The sequence below is a fragment of the Lepisosteus oculatus genome, chromosome 19 (assembly GCF_040954835.1).
Source record: "Lepisosteus oculatus isolate fLepOcu1 chromosome 19, fLepOcu1.hap2, whole genome shotgun sequence".
NCBI lineage: Eukaryota > Metazoa > Chordata > Actinopteri > Semionotiformes > Lepisosteidae > Lepisosteus > Lepisosteus oculatus.
The window spans coordinates 2,304,715-2,321,511 of record NC_090714.1 but is presented as its reverse complement, the minus strand read 5'-3'; the positions used below and the strand labels follow the sequence as shown (position 1 = coordinate 2,321,511).

At 38.5% G+C, this 16,797-nt stretch overlaps 1 protein-coding gene across 1 annotated transcript in view; it reads right to left on the bottom strand.

The window, feature by feature from the left end:
- dnaaf5 (dynein axonemal assembly factor 5) overlaps window positions 1–16,797 on the bottom strand; it is a 41,678-nt gene that overhangs the window by 21,626 nt on the left and 3,255 nt on the right. Inside the window, exons 4-8 of the mRNA XM_006636991.3 lie at window positions 16,392–16,510; window positions 12,655–12,887; window positions 11,997–12,209; window positions 6,914–7,057; window positions 3,598–3,766 (exon numbers count right to left, since the gene is read on the bottom strand). Of these exons, the coding sequence (XP_006637054.2) occupies window positions 3,598–3,766; window positions 6,914–7,057; window positions 11,997–12,209; window positions 12,655–12,887; window positions 16,392–16,510 (878 nt within the window). The remainder of the gene's footprint in view (window positions 1–3,597; window positions 3,767–6,913; window positions 7,058–11,996; window positions 12,210–12,654; window positions 12,888–16,391; window positions 16,511–16,797) is intronic.

The following is a 16,797-nucleotide window of genomic DNA, read 5'->3' as shown; positions in this document are numbered from 1 at the left end:
TGGAGTGGCTGTGTTGCATCAATGGTAACGGTTATGCTTTCACAAGCACGATTGCAAGTACAGTGTTTCAAAGAAAATTTCCAGTTTTAAATAATTTCGGTTCGGTTAGTTATGGTGCTTTGCTTCATTTTGTTCTTTGTGTTGTATTTTGTTCTATATCTTGCATTCCATTTTATGGTACTGCACATTTGTAAAAAACTTTATATAGCATAGATCTTCTTATGCCTTGCCAGCATAGGCTCCCCCTGTCACCCTGAATGGGGTGAGGCGTTTAGAATATGGAAGGATGGATGTATCTTCTTCTGTGATTTATGTGGACAACAAAAATAGCTCTGGTCATTCCCTGATGACAGCTGTTAATTCATCGCTGTAGAGCTTTGCCTGTTGGCAGGAGCTCAGTTCAGTATGACCCCCACCACAGCCGAGGAATTCTCTGCTCCATGTGTGGTTGACTCATGCTTAGAACAAGTAAATGTATCAATGTCAAGTATTGTTAGCTTGACAGTTATGTGGTTACCTTCCCAATAAAACAGTCACATTATTAAAGTTAGCTGGGAACCTACTGCAAGTGGTTTCTACTTTATCTAGCAAACGTAAAATATTCATCTGTTGAATGGCTGCGATGTATGCTTTAATCCAACAACGTCATGCAATAATTTTAATTTTCATGTTAGGTCCTGTCATCTAGGTCATCAAGTGAATGTTGCAAGTAATACATCCAAATATTGTGTTAGAATGACCCACCCCCCCAAAAAAACAGAAGAATTATTTAGATGCAGCTAAAATAATAGAGAGAAGTATGAGGAAAAATAGCTTATCATCAATACCGTGGCTGCTGAGTCTTCTTCAGGTGGTGAAAGAGGCTCAACAGCCACAAGACTGTGTTTCTTCTTTCCAGCATGGAATTAACCTGTTGCTGACCCAGTTGCTCACTGAAAACTCTAAAATGATCGTCTTCACGTACTGGTCAGTGGACATTCTAATGCTTTTATACTTAACATGGCTGCGCTTCAGACCAAAGCGCTCAGTTCAGCTGGAGAAAAGGGCTCGCACTCCAGACCTCGGTTCCTGCTCTGCGGCCCAGGGCTCTCTAGCTGACCAAGTGACCCACATGAGGATGTAGCCACACAGCCTCTTTCTGCTGCATTGTAAATCAGTAACTAAGAAACCTGGGGGGTTACTGACTACAGAAAACATTCACCCAGTTCAAGGGTCCAGATCCGACAGTGTCAGTGGCATTTCTAACCAACCTGATTAAGTTGAGTTTTCCGAATTTGTTGGGCTAGAATTGCTTTTTTTCCCCCACTTTGTATTTACTTGTATGCTTCCTTGAAGCTATTACTACATGGCCAGTAATAAGCCCTTACCATTTGGCTATAATGGCCAGTAGACAAAACTACTTTGCAAAAGAGGCCACTTGTCCGTAGTGTAAATATGGTAACCAGACTTTAGCAATCAAGAGAAGGCCAAATATGTGAACCTGAAAAATCTTGAATTCCTATTAAACTGTCAACAATAATGTTCTGCCAGCAATAACCTGGCAGATACAGATTGTGAAACAAATACTCATTTCTGTTAATTAAACAGTAATAATTTGTTTTCATATAAATAAGTACATTTTCTCATTTTACATTTAGGATAAATAATTACCCAAATACATTTCAGCGCAATCAATATTGATATACGGTTTCAAGAAACAAAAACATTTTAGAAAAGGGTAAAACTGGCGTATTTTTTGCCATTATTTAAACCTTGTAAATTAAATAAACAATAAAATGGGTATAAAACAGGTCAAAGAAAAAGGTTCATGATAGCAAATCTATTAATTTTTAAGGACTAGGAGGGAAAGTGCTTAATGAGAGAATCTTACTTTAAACTTCAAAAGTTCTTGAGCGACAGTCAAAGTCAACTCAAATCCTTTTTACAACTGACCTTTATAACACTATTGGAGCACTAGGAGGACAAGAATGGTAAATTACAGGATTATACCTAATTCAGGTTATTGTGTTCCCAGTTCAGTTACAGATTAATGCAGTAGAATAAATTCAGCTTTTCGGTAGAAGAAATGCAAGAGTGGTCAATTTCACAGTCTGCTAAAAACAATTCAGTGCTCAGTCTGTCCTGTTCCATCTTTCCTATACAGGTGAAAGTGATTTTTTCCAGGAGTGAGAATATGAAAAAGTTTAGGTTGATGCAACAGGCTGCCATAAACAGTTTTAAAAACACATTCATTCTTAAAGATTGTGGAGCAAGTCCTGACTTTAATTTTTAATTGAAAAGTAAGTCTTTTTGAATGGCTAGCCTCCCTGTCCATAAAAACATGAGCTGTGCACACAAGAATTCAATGTAATTTTTGAGGACAAAAATAAACATACTGCTGTACCGGAAATTTCTAAATCCTATCTTAGAAGACTGCATAGCTTCTGCAAATTAATACTTTCTCCTCTTAGGCTTTTACATCCTTTTTGGTATGTGGAGGCCAACAGTGCATACAGTATTACAGTTGAGGTCTAACAAGCGCACAGTTTCAACATACTCCCAGTTGACCTGCTGCTCTTGTTCTTTTTAATTCATCCAGGTCTTTTTTGTTGTTTCTGTGCATCATTACCTAACTGTTATCAGTGGTGAATCTCATACATGAGATTTTAAAACTAACTGCATCCCAGCTGTAGTATATTACCTCATGCCTTTTATCTGCATGGAGAAGTTTACGTTATTCAAATATGACTTGCCATCAGATCATTTTGTATTGTCTTAACTGTGTTGCTGCTGTATATTTCTCCCATCTCTGTATAATCACCAAATGTAACTTATTTGCTTTTGGTACCTAATCAACCTAGAACCTCAAGGGAGGTTACTTACTACATAAACTAACAACGATTATTGACCTTTCATTACTGCTCTCTGTATCCTGTGCTGACACCAGTGATGTATTTTCACACAGCACTATTTTCGTCTCACCTAAAAAGTATACTGTAATCTGAATAAAGTGAAGCTAGTCCTATTACTTTCTAGTACTAGCACACAGAAAACCTGTCAAATTTAAAACATGCTTAAGATTGTGTGTTTAACCTTTATGGCTAGGTGTGAATATTGCCAGAGTGTTACTAGCAGAGTTCAATCTAGTAGTTCAGAATTAAAATGTAAGTATTGGGCTTTGTGGGAGGATGGGCTTTTATTCTTAGTTCTTAGACTTTGTCCTTAGTGCTCAAAGAACTGAACACGTTTTGGGAATACGCCAAAGCTTTCAGTAAAATGTACAACCTGCACAACCCAGAACAAGTGGCATAAAAGAAATCCGTGAGGAATCTGGATGATTAAACTCCAATATTATTTTTTCAGGATGCAAATTTAAGGTAAAAAACAGCTTTTTCCTATTTCCTTAACATAATAAATTAATAAGCATTTTCACTCTCAGTTCAGTCATACGTCTCCATGGATTACCAATGACTTTCAATCAGGCAAGGTCATCTATGAATAGTAAGAGAATTTTAACACCTTGCACAGGAAGGGGCTTTCAATTAATATTTTACTTTACCAAGCTGCCAAGGTTAACATTTTTGGCAGTGCTGGTATAAGGGAGTTTACCATCCTCACCTGACTGAATGACAATGACTTCAAACTGCAGTCTCTCCAGAGAGTAACTTGTCCAGCTGTTTTGGCTGGCTGCTAACCACTCAATCAGCTCTCCGATGTGCTGCCGGTAAAGCTCTGTCCGACTGCTCAGGCCCTGTTGTGTATACAGGAGAGTCATCATCTCTTGCACCTGTTGAGGAAAAGGCCCAGGGGCAGAACACAAAGGTTGAAATCATTACGACAACATCATAACAGCAAGTGTGAAGAGTGTCATTTCATGAGACAAAGACATATCACAATGAAAAAAAATGTATTGGTAAGTTTCAAGAGTTACAATTTTCACAGTTTTGCCGTGCCTACTGCCCTGTGATTCATCTACCTCCCTCGGTCATCCTTTGCAGTAACCCTGACATATTTCTGTCACCTGGCTCGAGGCCTGCAGTGATTTGGCAGCATCTGCAGGCACCCACCAAAAAGTAAGGACATTTCTCCTTCACATCTGTTTGCTTGAATTGGTAAAGCACTGTGGTGTTATTATAAATGTTCCCCATTTTCTCTCATTCTGTACTGACAAGTCATTTTAGAAGACAACTATACGTAAATAGTATTAACAATAAGGGATAAAAGCAGACTAATTTGTAACCACTCTAATAAAGGACAATCATTCTCACTTACAGAAACCGACACATTAGGCAAACACTTTAATAAGGCCTGTATATTTCCAAGGCTAGGACTTTGTCACGTTATGGATTGTCTGTCCATTACTATTGAAGCGGGCTGTGACTGAAGCTCACTGAACCGTAAATTCACTTCACAGTTTTCTAATCATTCTGCAGTATTAAATGATAGGGCTTTAAATAAGCATAATAAATTACGCAACACAGTCCCTCACAGTAAAGGGATAGTCTTTACTGGGGAAGAATTAGTCGTTTTTACATATACGCATACCATGGCTGAATGCTTCAATGGGAAAAATACAGCTATTTGGTAGAGAGACAGAACTTCCCTTTAAATTATTAAATGTTACGTTCTCTACTTTACAAATACAAAAAGTTAAATAAATGTTTTTAAAAAATGTTTATGCCAACAGAACACAAAGGCTTGCTGCTCCCATAACCACAGGCTGGGATATCTAGACAGATGCGGAAAGCTTATATTGCTATTATCTATATTTATACCACATCATTATGTCTCACATTCTTTAAGGTCATCGTAGTACTGCTGTGTCGCCTGAAATAGCTTCTCATTTAAAATAACCAAGGAGGGAAAAACTTTAAAATAGCAGAATCTATAATCTCCTTTTAAGAAAATTTTCACTGCTGCCAAAAATACAAAAATGTAAGACGCTGAGTAACTGCATTAAGCTTACAAACACGTTGGAAATATTTGGTAAACATAAAAACTAGGAAAGGCAAAAATGGCGGCACCTTTAGACAGGGTAAAAACGAGCACATTTCTGTACATTTTCAAATTTAGAAATATCAAATTAATTAAACCAGTCCCACACAGGCACACAGGAAGACCACAATGTCATGGCTAAAATCCAAAAACAGGTAACAAAATCTGGCTTCTCTCAAGTCAACTCCTTCAATCGGTGCCAGGGATGAGACCGACGTATGCTTTGTTCTCAGAAGTGCTCCACCCCAGAACCGGCTGTGTTTGTGTGTGTGACTACTGGGACAGCTGGAAGCTTACTTAGAACTTTGAGGTCCCAAAAAGAGGTGACTGTAAATTATATAAAGATGCAGGCATTGTCCTGCTCATATAAGTACAGAGCACACTAGAAATGATTAAGAAGGTTAAGAAGGAGCCTGTATAAGTATTCACAACAGAAAGAAAGGGTACGTAAAATACAAGCTGCTGGAGTATCATTGCACTTAATGTCTGTTAACTCAAAGAGACATCATAAGGTTACTTCAATTATGCAAGAACACTAATATCTGATGATGCCTTCAATGGTATATTGGACACGGACTGTGAAAAGACTTTGATAGCTTGCCTCTACAAGAATGTACAGAACAGAATCTTGTGGGAGCTGATGTGGTTCTATTCTTCATGATGCAGTGATGATAGTCCACCCACTAACACATCACAGTATTCACATTTACAAATTATGTACAAATGAAACAAAGCAGATTTCATCAAATTGTGAACATCAAATCTGAAGCACTATTTCTTTATAAATGTACAGTATATGTGTGATATACAATAATCATATGCACACTTTTATCAAGCTATTTAGCATAGTAATTGATTGAAATGTGATGTAACTGCATTTGTTGTAGTACACATTAACGGTCTACATTTCACTACTCTCCAAGTAGAAGGTATATTTCAAGAACAGTATAATTTATATAGTTAAATGAAGATTGCATGATTGTCATGTATAAAACCAATCCAATCGGGCAACTTGAATGGGTCACCCCAGGAAATGTCACAACAAAACGTGCTTTAATCTGTTCATTATAAATACATGCCAATATTGCCAATCAATAGGCAAAAGCAAACCACGAAGGATTCTTAGGCAGGAAGTAAATAACTGAGAACTAAAGAAAAATAAATTCTGCTGTTAAAACAAGAACAAGGGTTTGCTGATTGCAGAAAATAAAAAAAGTTGTCAGCTACTAGCCTAGCTTAGCCAGACACTATTTGGTATATTTCTTGTACGGGAGGACAGAATATTGAATTGAAAACATTTGTATCCAAGGAGACTAAACAACTTTTTTTTTTTAATTCTTCCACTCAATGCTGGCTTAATATGAAACCCATAGGATAAACAAAGAGCTGAAACAGTTGTCATTAAAACTGCACACTTTACTATTTTATTCTCAAGCCATTTTATATTTGTATGGAAAGGAGACCATACAAATACAAGGTTACCAAGGACAACAGTGCTTGGACAAAAGCTTTGATCTGGAAATTGTGACCACGAAATGAATATTTTCTACTTTCTTAGCACCATAAATTGTTCTGCCTGGGACAATGCTGATGAAGCTAAGCAAACATTTCACCTTTTTTATTGCTCCTTTCCCCTGTTTTTAAATGACTACACTGTACAATCTAACACAGTGCAAGTGGAAAATAGTGTTTCCTTTAAACCAGAGGAACACTCTTGAAATTACTTTCCAGCGACCAGCACCAAAGTAAAAAAAAAACTTTGCCAGGCCAAAAACCACTTGTAAGACAGAATGAAAACTATCAATTAGATGCCCACAGTAAAGATCTGTGACTTGCTAAAGGATAAGGAATGCCTTTTTTAAGAGAGCTGGCTTACATGGCTCACAGCTTCAGATCACAGATCGCTTCAGCTGTTGGAAACCCCTGTGGGTAGAATTACCTTGTCATGAAGTGGTTGATCTGAGGACAGAGACTGAATGGTCACTAAAACTTTCAGCAGCTGGAGACTGATGTCTCCGCAGTCGTGTCCAGACTGCGCAAGCAATGCCTGCACGCAACTCAGCAACTGCTCCAAGTACTCCAGCTGCAGGCAGGGAAGAGACAGAAGGGTTAGAAAGGCAGGTATTCTTTTTTAACCATGTGTTGCTATGGTTTGTGCAGAAAAAAAAACAGTTTCACAATATATTAAAAATAAAACTTTTCAGTGCTTGCTAAATCAGACAAACATGCACAGCTGGAAAAAAAAAACACTGCATATATATTGAAGGCAAATCTTTTTATTTGCATGATTGCAATTTAATAACAACAGCTACTACAGTAGCAGTTGTCACTAAATTGGTTTTGTTTATTTACTGCACCATCCAGACTTTTAACCTTTGAATTATGTAGCAATATTTTTATGTCTTATTTTCCTTCAGTTTTATTAAACCTTTGACCTAAGATTTCAGCATTTCCAACAATGCTGTATATGAAGAACACAACAATTAAAATCTTAGCTCTAGGACTAGAACCATTAAAAACCCAGATTGAAGACTGAAGTGCACTTAGTAAAAAAAACAATAGCACACAATAAATCTTTAGTTACAGTACTGGATATGTAACCAATGTCTACAGTAACCTCCAGGAGTGTCATTTATAATATACAACATTCTGGCAACGTAATTTCTGAAAGAAAAAAGCCAGACTAAGAACATATACTGTAATTAAAAACAATTCCAGCTTCACCAGTTCCACAATGCCTTATTTAAAAAACACAACTCATAATTCATAAAAATGTATGATCAGTTTCTCTCCCAAAATACAGGATGGATTTCTCCTAGTAGAAGAAACATCAACATTCTCTACTGAAAACAGTGTTCAAGGAATTCCTATTTTCTTCCACTAACACAGAACTGCAAAATAACACATATATATATGATTAAATTGTTAAGCCAGCGTTGTACAGAATCAGTGAATCAGTCATCCGTCCATTTCCCAACTGCTTCACCAAATTAGGGATCACAGGGAAGCCACAGTCTATCCCAGCAAGCAATGAGCACGAGATGATGTCCCTTGGGTGGGACATCAGTCCATAGCGGGGTACACACACAGACACAGACACACATTCACACCAGGGCCAATTTTCCCAGAAGCCATTTAACCACCAGTATTTGGACTGTGGGAGGAAACCAGGGCAACCAGTGAAGACCCACACAAACACAGGAGGAACATACAAACTCCACACGGAGAGCACCCGAGTTCCAGAATTGAACCCAGGGCCAAAGTGTGCCTCTTAGAATCACAGACATATTTCTTTTACATTTATTTTACAAAAAAAGACTCACTGGCCAGTATCCGAGGAATATCTTTCCCCCTGCCTCAACTGGCCATTTCTGTTCTGGAGGCTGCACATCACTGGTATCTTTATCTCTTATTCTGTCCTCCCGTGTTAAACCCTTGTTTTCCTATTTTTAAAAAAGTCCCCGTTATGAATTAAAAAAATATTGAATCTTTACCAAAGCATTAAAAAAAGAGAAAGATCCTTTCAAGGTATAAAGATTTTCCTCCTTCCTTCAAACTTAAGCTGAACTTGTTTAAACAAAAGCCTTGATCTGTTTTATCATCGGATCATTTTCCTGTTTTCCACCGGCCTGTCATTAGAGAGAGAAATTTCAAAGGAAGGTGTCTGATTTCACTCAAGCTAAGCCACCAGGTGTAAGATTTGGCTCAGGAAACCTGGGAAATGACTTCCCTCAGAACTGGGAGGCTCGGGTAAGCGAAGGGAAAGGCCCTTCTGCACAAGCGATTCTGATTCTTGCTCAGCACACTAGGAGGAGCAACATCTCACTTTACGGTGCACAGGACAGAGCACATAAGAAATCAAAAACAACTGTTCAGGTCGAGACAACATTTTCCACAGCACAAACCTCGTATTTGGAACGGTTTACACGAACAGAAGAGCTTGCTGTTTCACGGTCTATCTAGATAAATGCATCTTAAAACCTTTCAATTGACACACTGCGGGGGTGGCGGCAGGGAAAGCATTAGAGTTTGTACCGTGACAGAGCATTCGAGAGGAACTCCTGTCTGGAACTGGGGTTTTCCCTGGCCGTTCCTTTGCTGTGGTCCCTTGTGACTAAAGCAGTGTCAAACAATTAGTCACTACAGAAAGCCTTCAGGAGTTTTTTAAAGTCTTTGCAGACATAAATGCATAACATTCACAAATATGTATTAAGAAACCCCAATTAAGGCCCTTCCATCTAAGTGTTTATGCAGGTGTGAACTAAGTTCTGGAGACAGAATGATCTGAACAACAGAAGCCCCAGATAACAGATATATTAATTAACAACATGTAAAGGGAAGCTGATATTACAGAGACTCCCACATACATTTGCTGCCCCGAACTTGACATCAATGTATCCACTATACATCTACCCACTACACTAAATTCCATCATTGACACTTGTCATCCGTTATGTATCAGAGATAGGCATTACGTCAAGAGCACATGAGAGTAACACTTCAGTTCAACACTGAGAAAGAAGCCGAAGAAAGTATGTTATTCTGCTGAAAAAAGAATTTATCCCCTGAAAAAATATTTGCTTTGAGTGTAGTACTGTATTTACATCTGAGGTGTTGTTGAGGCATCCCTATATTCTAGAAACATAAAATACTAGTACTTCTGTGGTAACATGTACCTAGCAGTTAGAAAAACTAAACAACTGTGATTTATGGCTGACAGTGCAGTTTGCAGTGAATCTGTTGGTGACATTAGGTGGGTAATTCCACTTACAAAGAAAAGAATACAACGATTAGACAAAGGGAAAAGATGACAAATCTGCTGCCCTTGAAGTTACCTTCATACAACTGTCAGCATTTATGACATTTTACAAAGATCAGTTGTAGGGAAAAATGTACTTATTGGTTAAATATGTTTACTGTGCAAACCTACTGTATCAGTTTCCACTTCCTCTAGGAGGTCTGGAATGCACAGCAGATCTGATGTGGTTTCTTAGTTTCTTTGAAGATTTACTTTACACTGTGTTCAAAGAAACATTTTTCTTCCAAATCATACCTCATTTGTACAGGTTTGCAAACTCTCAAATGTTTAATAGCTCAAAGTTATTTGCCTACAGGACAATATTCAAAAATGCAATTTTGCAGACTGTGCTGACAGTCAGATTAACAATATTAAAGTACCCGATAGCACACATCAGTTATTTAGAGAAGAGAAGAGAAGAAAGAGCTCTTTGAAGTCAAGTTGAAGTCACTTGCACAAATGGAGCTTTATATATTGTTTTGGTATTCTTAGATCTGTTGTTTCACCCTTCTGCACTCTATTTCCATAGTTTCCAATATGTACTGTTTATCTCCTTCTGTTGCTTACTTACACAGCACTAGGCCAAAGGTTTTGCATCACCATAGAATTATCTTTTTAGAACAGAACCTACTTAATATAGTATTATACTTTTTATAACAATGATACTAATATATATTAATGTCAATATACTAATGACATTAATTGGAATGTGACAGGACTTCACCAAAGATGACTGAAGCAAAGTTCCTTTTGTCAGCAGTTTTAGAACCAATGGAAGATGAAGAGTTTGAAGACCTGTGATGAAATTCCAAATTCAAAACTGACAGAGTTATTAGTGATAAATGGAAAGAGTGTTTAGACACCACAGAACCACACAGCTAAGCCGTTACGAAAATTCAAAATGTGTTACTGTGTATTTAAAATTCATTCTCACAATTGAAAATACCTCTGCACTGCTGCTAAGTTTCAACTCAAAGACTGCCCTACTAATTCAAGAAAATGCTACTCCTGAAGAGCTACGATGACTGAAAGTTGTTGCTTGGAGAATCTCATCTAGAAACAATGATAGAAGGCCATGACAGTGCAGATTCAACCCGGTAGTTTGGAGGGCCCCTGAATGTCCCAACCAGTAATGGTGCTCGCTCAGAGCCAGGGTAGTGTCACCAGCTGACAGGGACCGTGTATGCCCAAGAAGCAGCACACACATTTGTCAGAGTGCCGCTGAGGGAAAGGTCGAGATTAGCAGGACAGAGCTCTCTCAACTCTCCTGGCAAACAACTACTCCTGTTACGTGCTGTAGATGCCTGCAGTTTTACAGTCCGGTGCTATTTATCCATTTGGAGCTCCAGAGCTCCAAACAAACAGCACCACATATCCCTGTAGGAGTATCTGAGAAGCATGTTCATGTGCCTGATTTCTTCCCCAAGAATTTCACATTATAGGAATAAAACAAATTTGGAAACATGATTGGGAGACCTCACTGACTAATCAAGCTGCAACCCAAGATCATAAATATTTGAGGTTACTGTTATAGGTGTTCTGTGTAAACCCAGTGTAAGTCTGTAATTTTGGCTATACTGAAATATATATTTTTTATTCAGTATAAATAAAGGCACGTTTTCCTCTTGAGTGTGAGTTTAATAATTTCTCTCTGCTGCTGCCAGCCATTAAGGGCTGTGTTTTGCTAAGCTGTGTTTTGATCACACAGGTGTGGAAATGCCTCTGTAATTGGGCTTTGAAATGTCCTGCTCCCCATGGCAATAGGTCTGGCTCCATCTGGATCTAATGTGTGACCTGCACCAATTATGGTTGCTGAAGTTAGAAATTAAATTTCCTTTCTGGATTCCTGCTTTGTTATTTCTTATCACACGCAGTCATCTTTCTTTGATATGTTTGGCACCCCTGTAGGAATAAGGTAGTAGTGGTAAAAAAGCTGAACACAACCAAGTCTCTGGAATGAAGCTAAGATGTTTTCGTGACTAGTTTAAGAGAAATTAACCATTTTTATTTTAGCGCATTTTTGTCTTGAAGAAATTCCAGATTATTGGAAATTATAAGTGGGGAGGACAATTCATAAAGGATTACCTAGGAAACACCTTGATCTCAGGATTCAGTTTGCAACACATGTATGTTTAGCGTGTAGTCCCCGTCATGTCATATTCTGAGTCAACAACTTGCTGCCCATGAGAGAAAAGAGTAAGACATGAATTATTTTTGGCTTCACCTTTTCAGAATCTTGGCTGATGTCAGGGTGACACAAGGCGTCAACAATCTTGTGAAGGTGTGGCTTCAGTGCTGGTCCTGAACATCCTCTAATCACTGCACTCAGGACCATGAGATGAGCTGGGGAGGACGATCTCTTCAGATGGCTCAGTATCAGCTTCAGGAAGACCTCAGGATCGACAAATGTCCCAATTAAGTTTGCTGCCTCCAAACACTGCAAAGACGAATCAACTGAAGTCAGGCACGGAGTGTTTAGAAAATTGTCAGTGCTAGAGAAGGATGAAGAAAATTGGTTATTTTTCCAATTGAATAATACATTTTTGGCTTTTAGTGCTTTACTTCCTTATAGTCAGATTTTAGTTCAGCGAGTCTATGTTGAAATATATAAGAACGATTGAAAGAATCTCACATCTGGCTGCAAATAATCAGACTTTTTCCTTAATTAAAGAGGTAGTGAATACTAACAGGCATGCTAAGACACAAATAGGAATAAATTACTGTATGGCTTCAAAATTTTGACATTATCCAGTGAGTCTGCTCTTGGCAGGGCCATTTATTGAACAAGACAATTTCTGACATCCGAGGGATATTTCAACAGATACAGTATATTCTTTCAGAAGTAACACTGATCCTGTAGAAGACTTGCAGATTTGACTTACATTCTTCACAACTTCCTTCTCCTCATCAGCACAGGCCCTGTACAAAGTGCAGAGAATGAGCTCCATGTGCTGTGTGATGTGGTCCTCAGCATGCAGGAGCAGGACGGCCAGGAGCTGGGCAGACTTGACCCTGGTCCCCACCACCCAGTCGGTCACGTCCCTGCTGAGCGCCGGCAGGATTTTCGACAAATTCCTAAAAATCAGCTCTCGACAGCCCAGACCTGGCCGTTCCACTGGTCAGCGAAAACAAAACAAAAAAAAAAGTTTCCGTTGTTGGTTTTTTCTTTTTCAAATAAAAGAAAGACACAAAAGGCCTTTATAGAACCGACTAAACATTTTAACTATCCACTCACTCCTCAGCTAGTACACTCGTGCAACAAAATCCCTCTGAACATTTAGTAAGATTTCTGAACTTTTAGCAAATTCTTTGCTAAAAACATTTGACTCTTACTTTAATAATAACTTCATCAAACAACTACACTGGACATGGTAATGCAAAACAGAATGGGCAGCCTCTGATTCTTATTCTGTCAGTTAATGTTTCAATCAACTCAGCAGAAGCTATTTTCCTGCTGCTTTATGAGGTCCGAGTCTGCAAACTGTAGTGAACAAAAGCATACAAAAAAAAACACAAAAAAGGAAAACTTAAGCACAGACTACCTTGTTGGTGTTTCCCCACTACAAAGTGTTAAGCGAAAGAAGAGACAAATTCCATGGTAACAAAAGGCACAGAGAAAATCAGTAAATCAAGAAACAATTCTGGGTAGTTCCTAAATCGTGGACAAAAAGACTTTTAAACATAATGATTTTAATTTATTACACCAACCTTCCTCATTTCTCTTTGCCAAGTGACATTATGGTTTAACAGAACCGACACAAAGGCATGAAGCAAAAAAAAAAATCAAAGGTCAGGAGAAATGCAAACAGACAATTTGCACCAGTCATGCCACAACAAATCCTCCAAGATCCCCTGACAGAGAATTTAGATGTATGGTTTCCCCACAGGACCTCTGACGGTAAAAGACTTCAGCTGGTAACCACATATCTCTAGTTTGAAATTGGACTTCTAAAGCAGCATACTACTGTCCAGTTCAGATTACATGTAAAGCTGACCAGTCCCCTTGGTTTGTCATGCAAAATGCCTGTAGTTTGCTGGACAGTAGAACTACAGATGAAAGGTGAACAATCCTCTGTTCGACACCTCAGCTCTCCTTTTTGCGCTTTGGACATGCATCATGCCAAGGAAAAGGCTGGATGTGGTTTGTGTAATGGTTATGCTGCATTCTCTCTCCCATGCTCACACAAGCCTTGCGGTGCAGAGCTGCACCTGTCAGGAACTGGTCCTTCGTCCTGTGCTACACAGGGGGTTGCAGCAGCTGGCCAAAAAACCCATTGACAATTGCCGACCTCCAGTCAGGGGACTTAAAAATGATTTTCCATTACGTCTCAAACCTCAGCATGGTCGAAAACCAACCACCGGGACATTTACTAGGGTGAAAAAGTAAGTCTGGGTTTTCTGCACAGTTTTTTCCTGCTCATTAAGCCTGACAATGTTATTAATAGGTTGTGGCAACAGGTTAGGAAGCACCAGCAGGTGCTGCACTCCCTCAGCACTTCTGACAGCAGCACATTAGGGTGCTTAAATGTGTCATAGCCGGAAACACACAAATCAGAAAACTGCTGAGACTTGGTGTAATTATGCACATCAGCAGAGTTTAACTTTGACCTGCAGTCAGCACAAAGAGTGTCCTATAAGCTATTAATCTTACCTCGCCATTATAATAACAATGTTTAAGCAATGCGGTCATGTAAGGACTATTAATCAATGACAATTTAGGTGCAGTGTTATACACAAGGAGGGGGAAGGTTGTTTCAATTTCACCTTCAGGCACAAAATATAACCAACTCGCAGTATTACAAGCACGAAGAAAAAAACACTACTGAGGTAAAACACTCCATATAAGGTTTACTTTCAAATACCCAGTGTAAATAACGTTTGAGGTTTGATCCAGGTATCCGGGTAGGTAATATATAAAACAATGCCATATCAAGGATGCTAACCATGTCTTTTCACATAAAAAAGTAGGAAATCATTTTCAGTAGTGTCAATGACTTCAATATAGCATCAAATCCTAAGGTCCAAATTTTGCATGCTTTGTCTTCTCAAAGCATAAAAACATTATGGTGCAGCTGCAAATATAGCTCTTTTGCTATACTATTAAGTTAAACCTTTTAATATATACAATCCAAATCATTTTATCTTTTTACTTCAGTTAATTCTACTACTTCACGTAGATTAATACTAGAGGTCAGTAATCTAACCTCTCAGAATAGATGAAAGGACAAAAAATACATTATAAGTGGTCAGTTCAGAAAACACATTTCAGGTCAATCAAAATTGATTTTTTTTAACACCGACCTCTTAAACTAAACTTGTGGATCATTTTCAGTTTAGAAACTACTCACGAAAATGTCGTCATTTGTGCCAGGCATTAATGATAGCTAGACTGGAGTTTTGCATTGTTGCTGAGCATTCTAATCACCACTCAGTCCGATACAGACAAAGGAGAGCTGTGAAACCGTTGTGTAGTAGGATGCATAGACTGGACTTAAACCCTTCTTTGACTGGGAGGCACAAATAGGCAGAGTAAAAGAGGCTTGTGTAAAAAAGGTGAAGGGCCAGAGGCCAGCTCCAGTATATCATAGATCTGACCACCCCCTCCATCTCTACTTCACAGAGTGAGTGGAAACCATCTTCTGCAAACCAGACCTCCGACACTTTGGGCCTTAGCCTTTAAAGACAGAAGCCCATCAGGCAATCGAGAGACCAAATCAAGATTTGGAAAAAGGGTCAATATTCTCATATTTGTGGAAATGAATATTACAAAGATTCCCTCTGGTTTAGCACCAGTTCAGGCAAAAGATTTATCTGGAGCAGGGCCTTCTACTGGGTAAGAACTAGTATGAACAGCTTTACCTTTAACAGACTGAATCATTCTCTTTCGGATGCTACTGGGGTCTGTTTATTATTCAAAGACGCAGGTGGCTATAGTGTATATCGGTTCTGTAAATGTCTGGGACTAGGCACTTGCTCTAATTCTAAATAATAATCTATATGATTTGTCCATTAGTTTTTGTATAATATTGGCTGTTCTTTAACTCTGAAACCATGCTGTGCCTGTGAAAAATGTTCCACCACTTGACAATTACTTACTAGCGGGATGTTTTATTTAACCTCTACAAATCTGCTGGCTGAAAAACCTAGTGTCAGGGATCTATTTCTAAACTTTAGTTTTACTTACATTTACACATCCTTAATTTATTAAAAGTAACTTCTGAGCCGTAGGAATAAGACCCCTATTACAATATGGCACGGTTACACTTCTGTGGTGCATGTAGGGTATAAAGGTGAACAAATGCATTCAGAATTTCCCTCTAGTATTTGCTAGGGAACACTTTGGAGCACACTGACAAACAAGTCTGAAGTCTGGAAGAAGGTATGGAAGATAAGATCTCACTGTTATTTAGTAATAAATCATGTCCACAAAGGGCATGACATCTACAACATATTTCTTAATATACTTCTGAACAGCTGAATAACAAATCCTACTCATCATGTAGAAATCTTACGTGCGCTAATTGCATTACTTTTTAAAGTAAACCCACAACTTACATTTACATGTATCAAAGAGAGAAAGGTGACACTCCTAGCATTTATACTGGCAGAGATCCCTTACCTCCGGCTGGATACAGAGAGGGGTTTGAGGTCAAAAAGTCAAGCTTATCCTTCAAGTCGTCTTCATTCTCTTTTTGCCACTGGGAACCTGTCTCCTTCCAATAATCAAATGCTAGATGCCTGGGAAACATCGTATGAAGGGATATATTGGTATTATATATACATGATTTAAATTATATATCCTTACAATTGTATCAATCACTATGTAACCATATATCAGCCTTCATTTTTAATAACAAAAGCCTTGAACGTTAGTAGTATTTCAGACCCAGAAAGAAAGTAAATATCAGGATAATTCTGGTTGAAAGTCACAGCTTGAACAGTAGACCTAAAACAGCTGGACAGCCTACAGCAGGGTTGTCCAGTCTTGGTCCTGGAGCACTAGAGTTCTGTGGCTTTTAGTTACA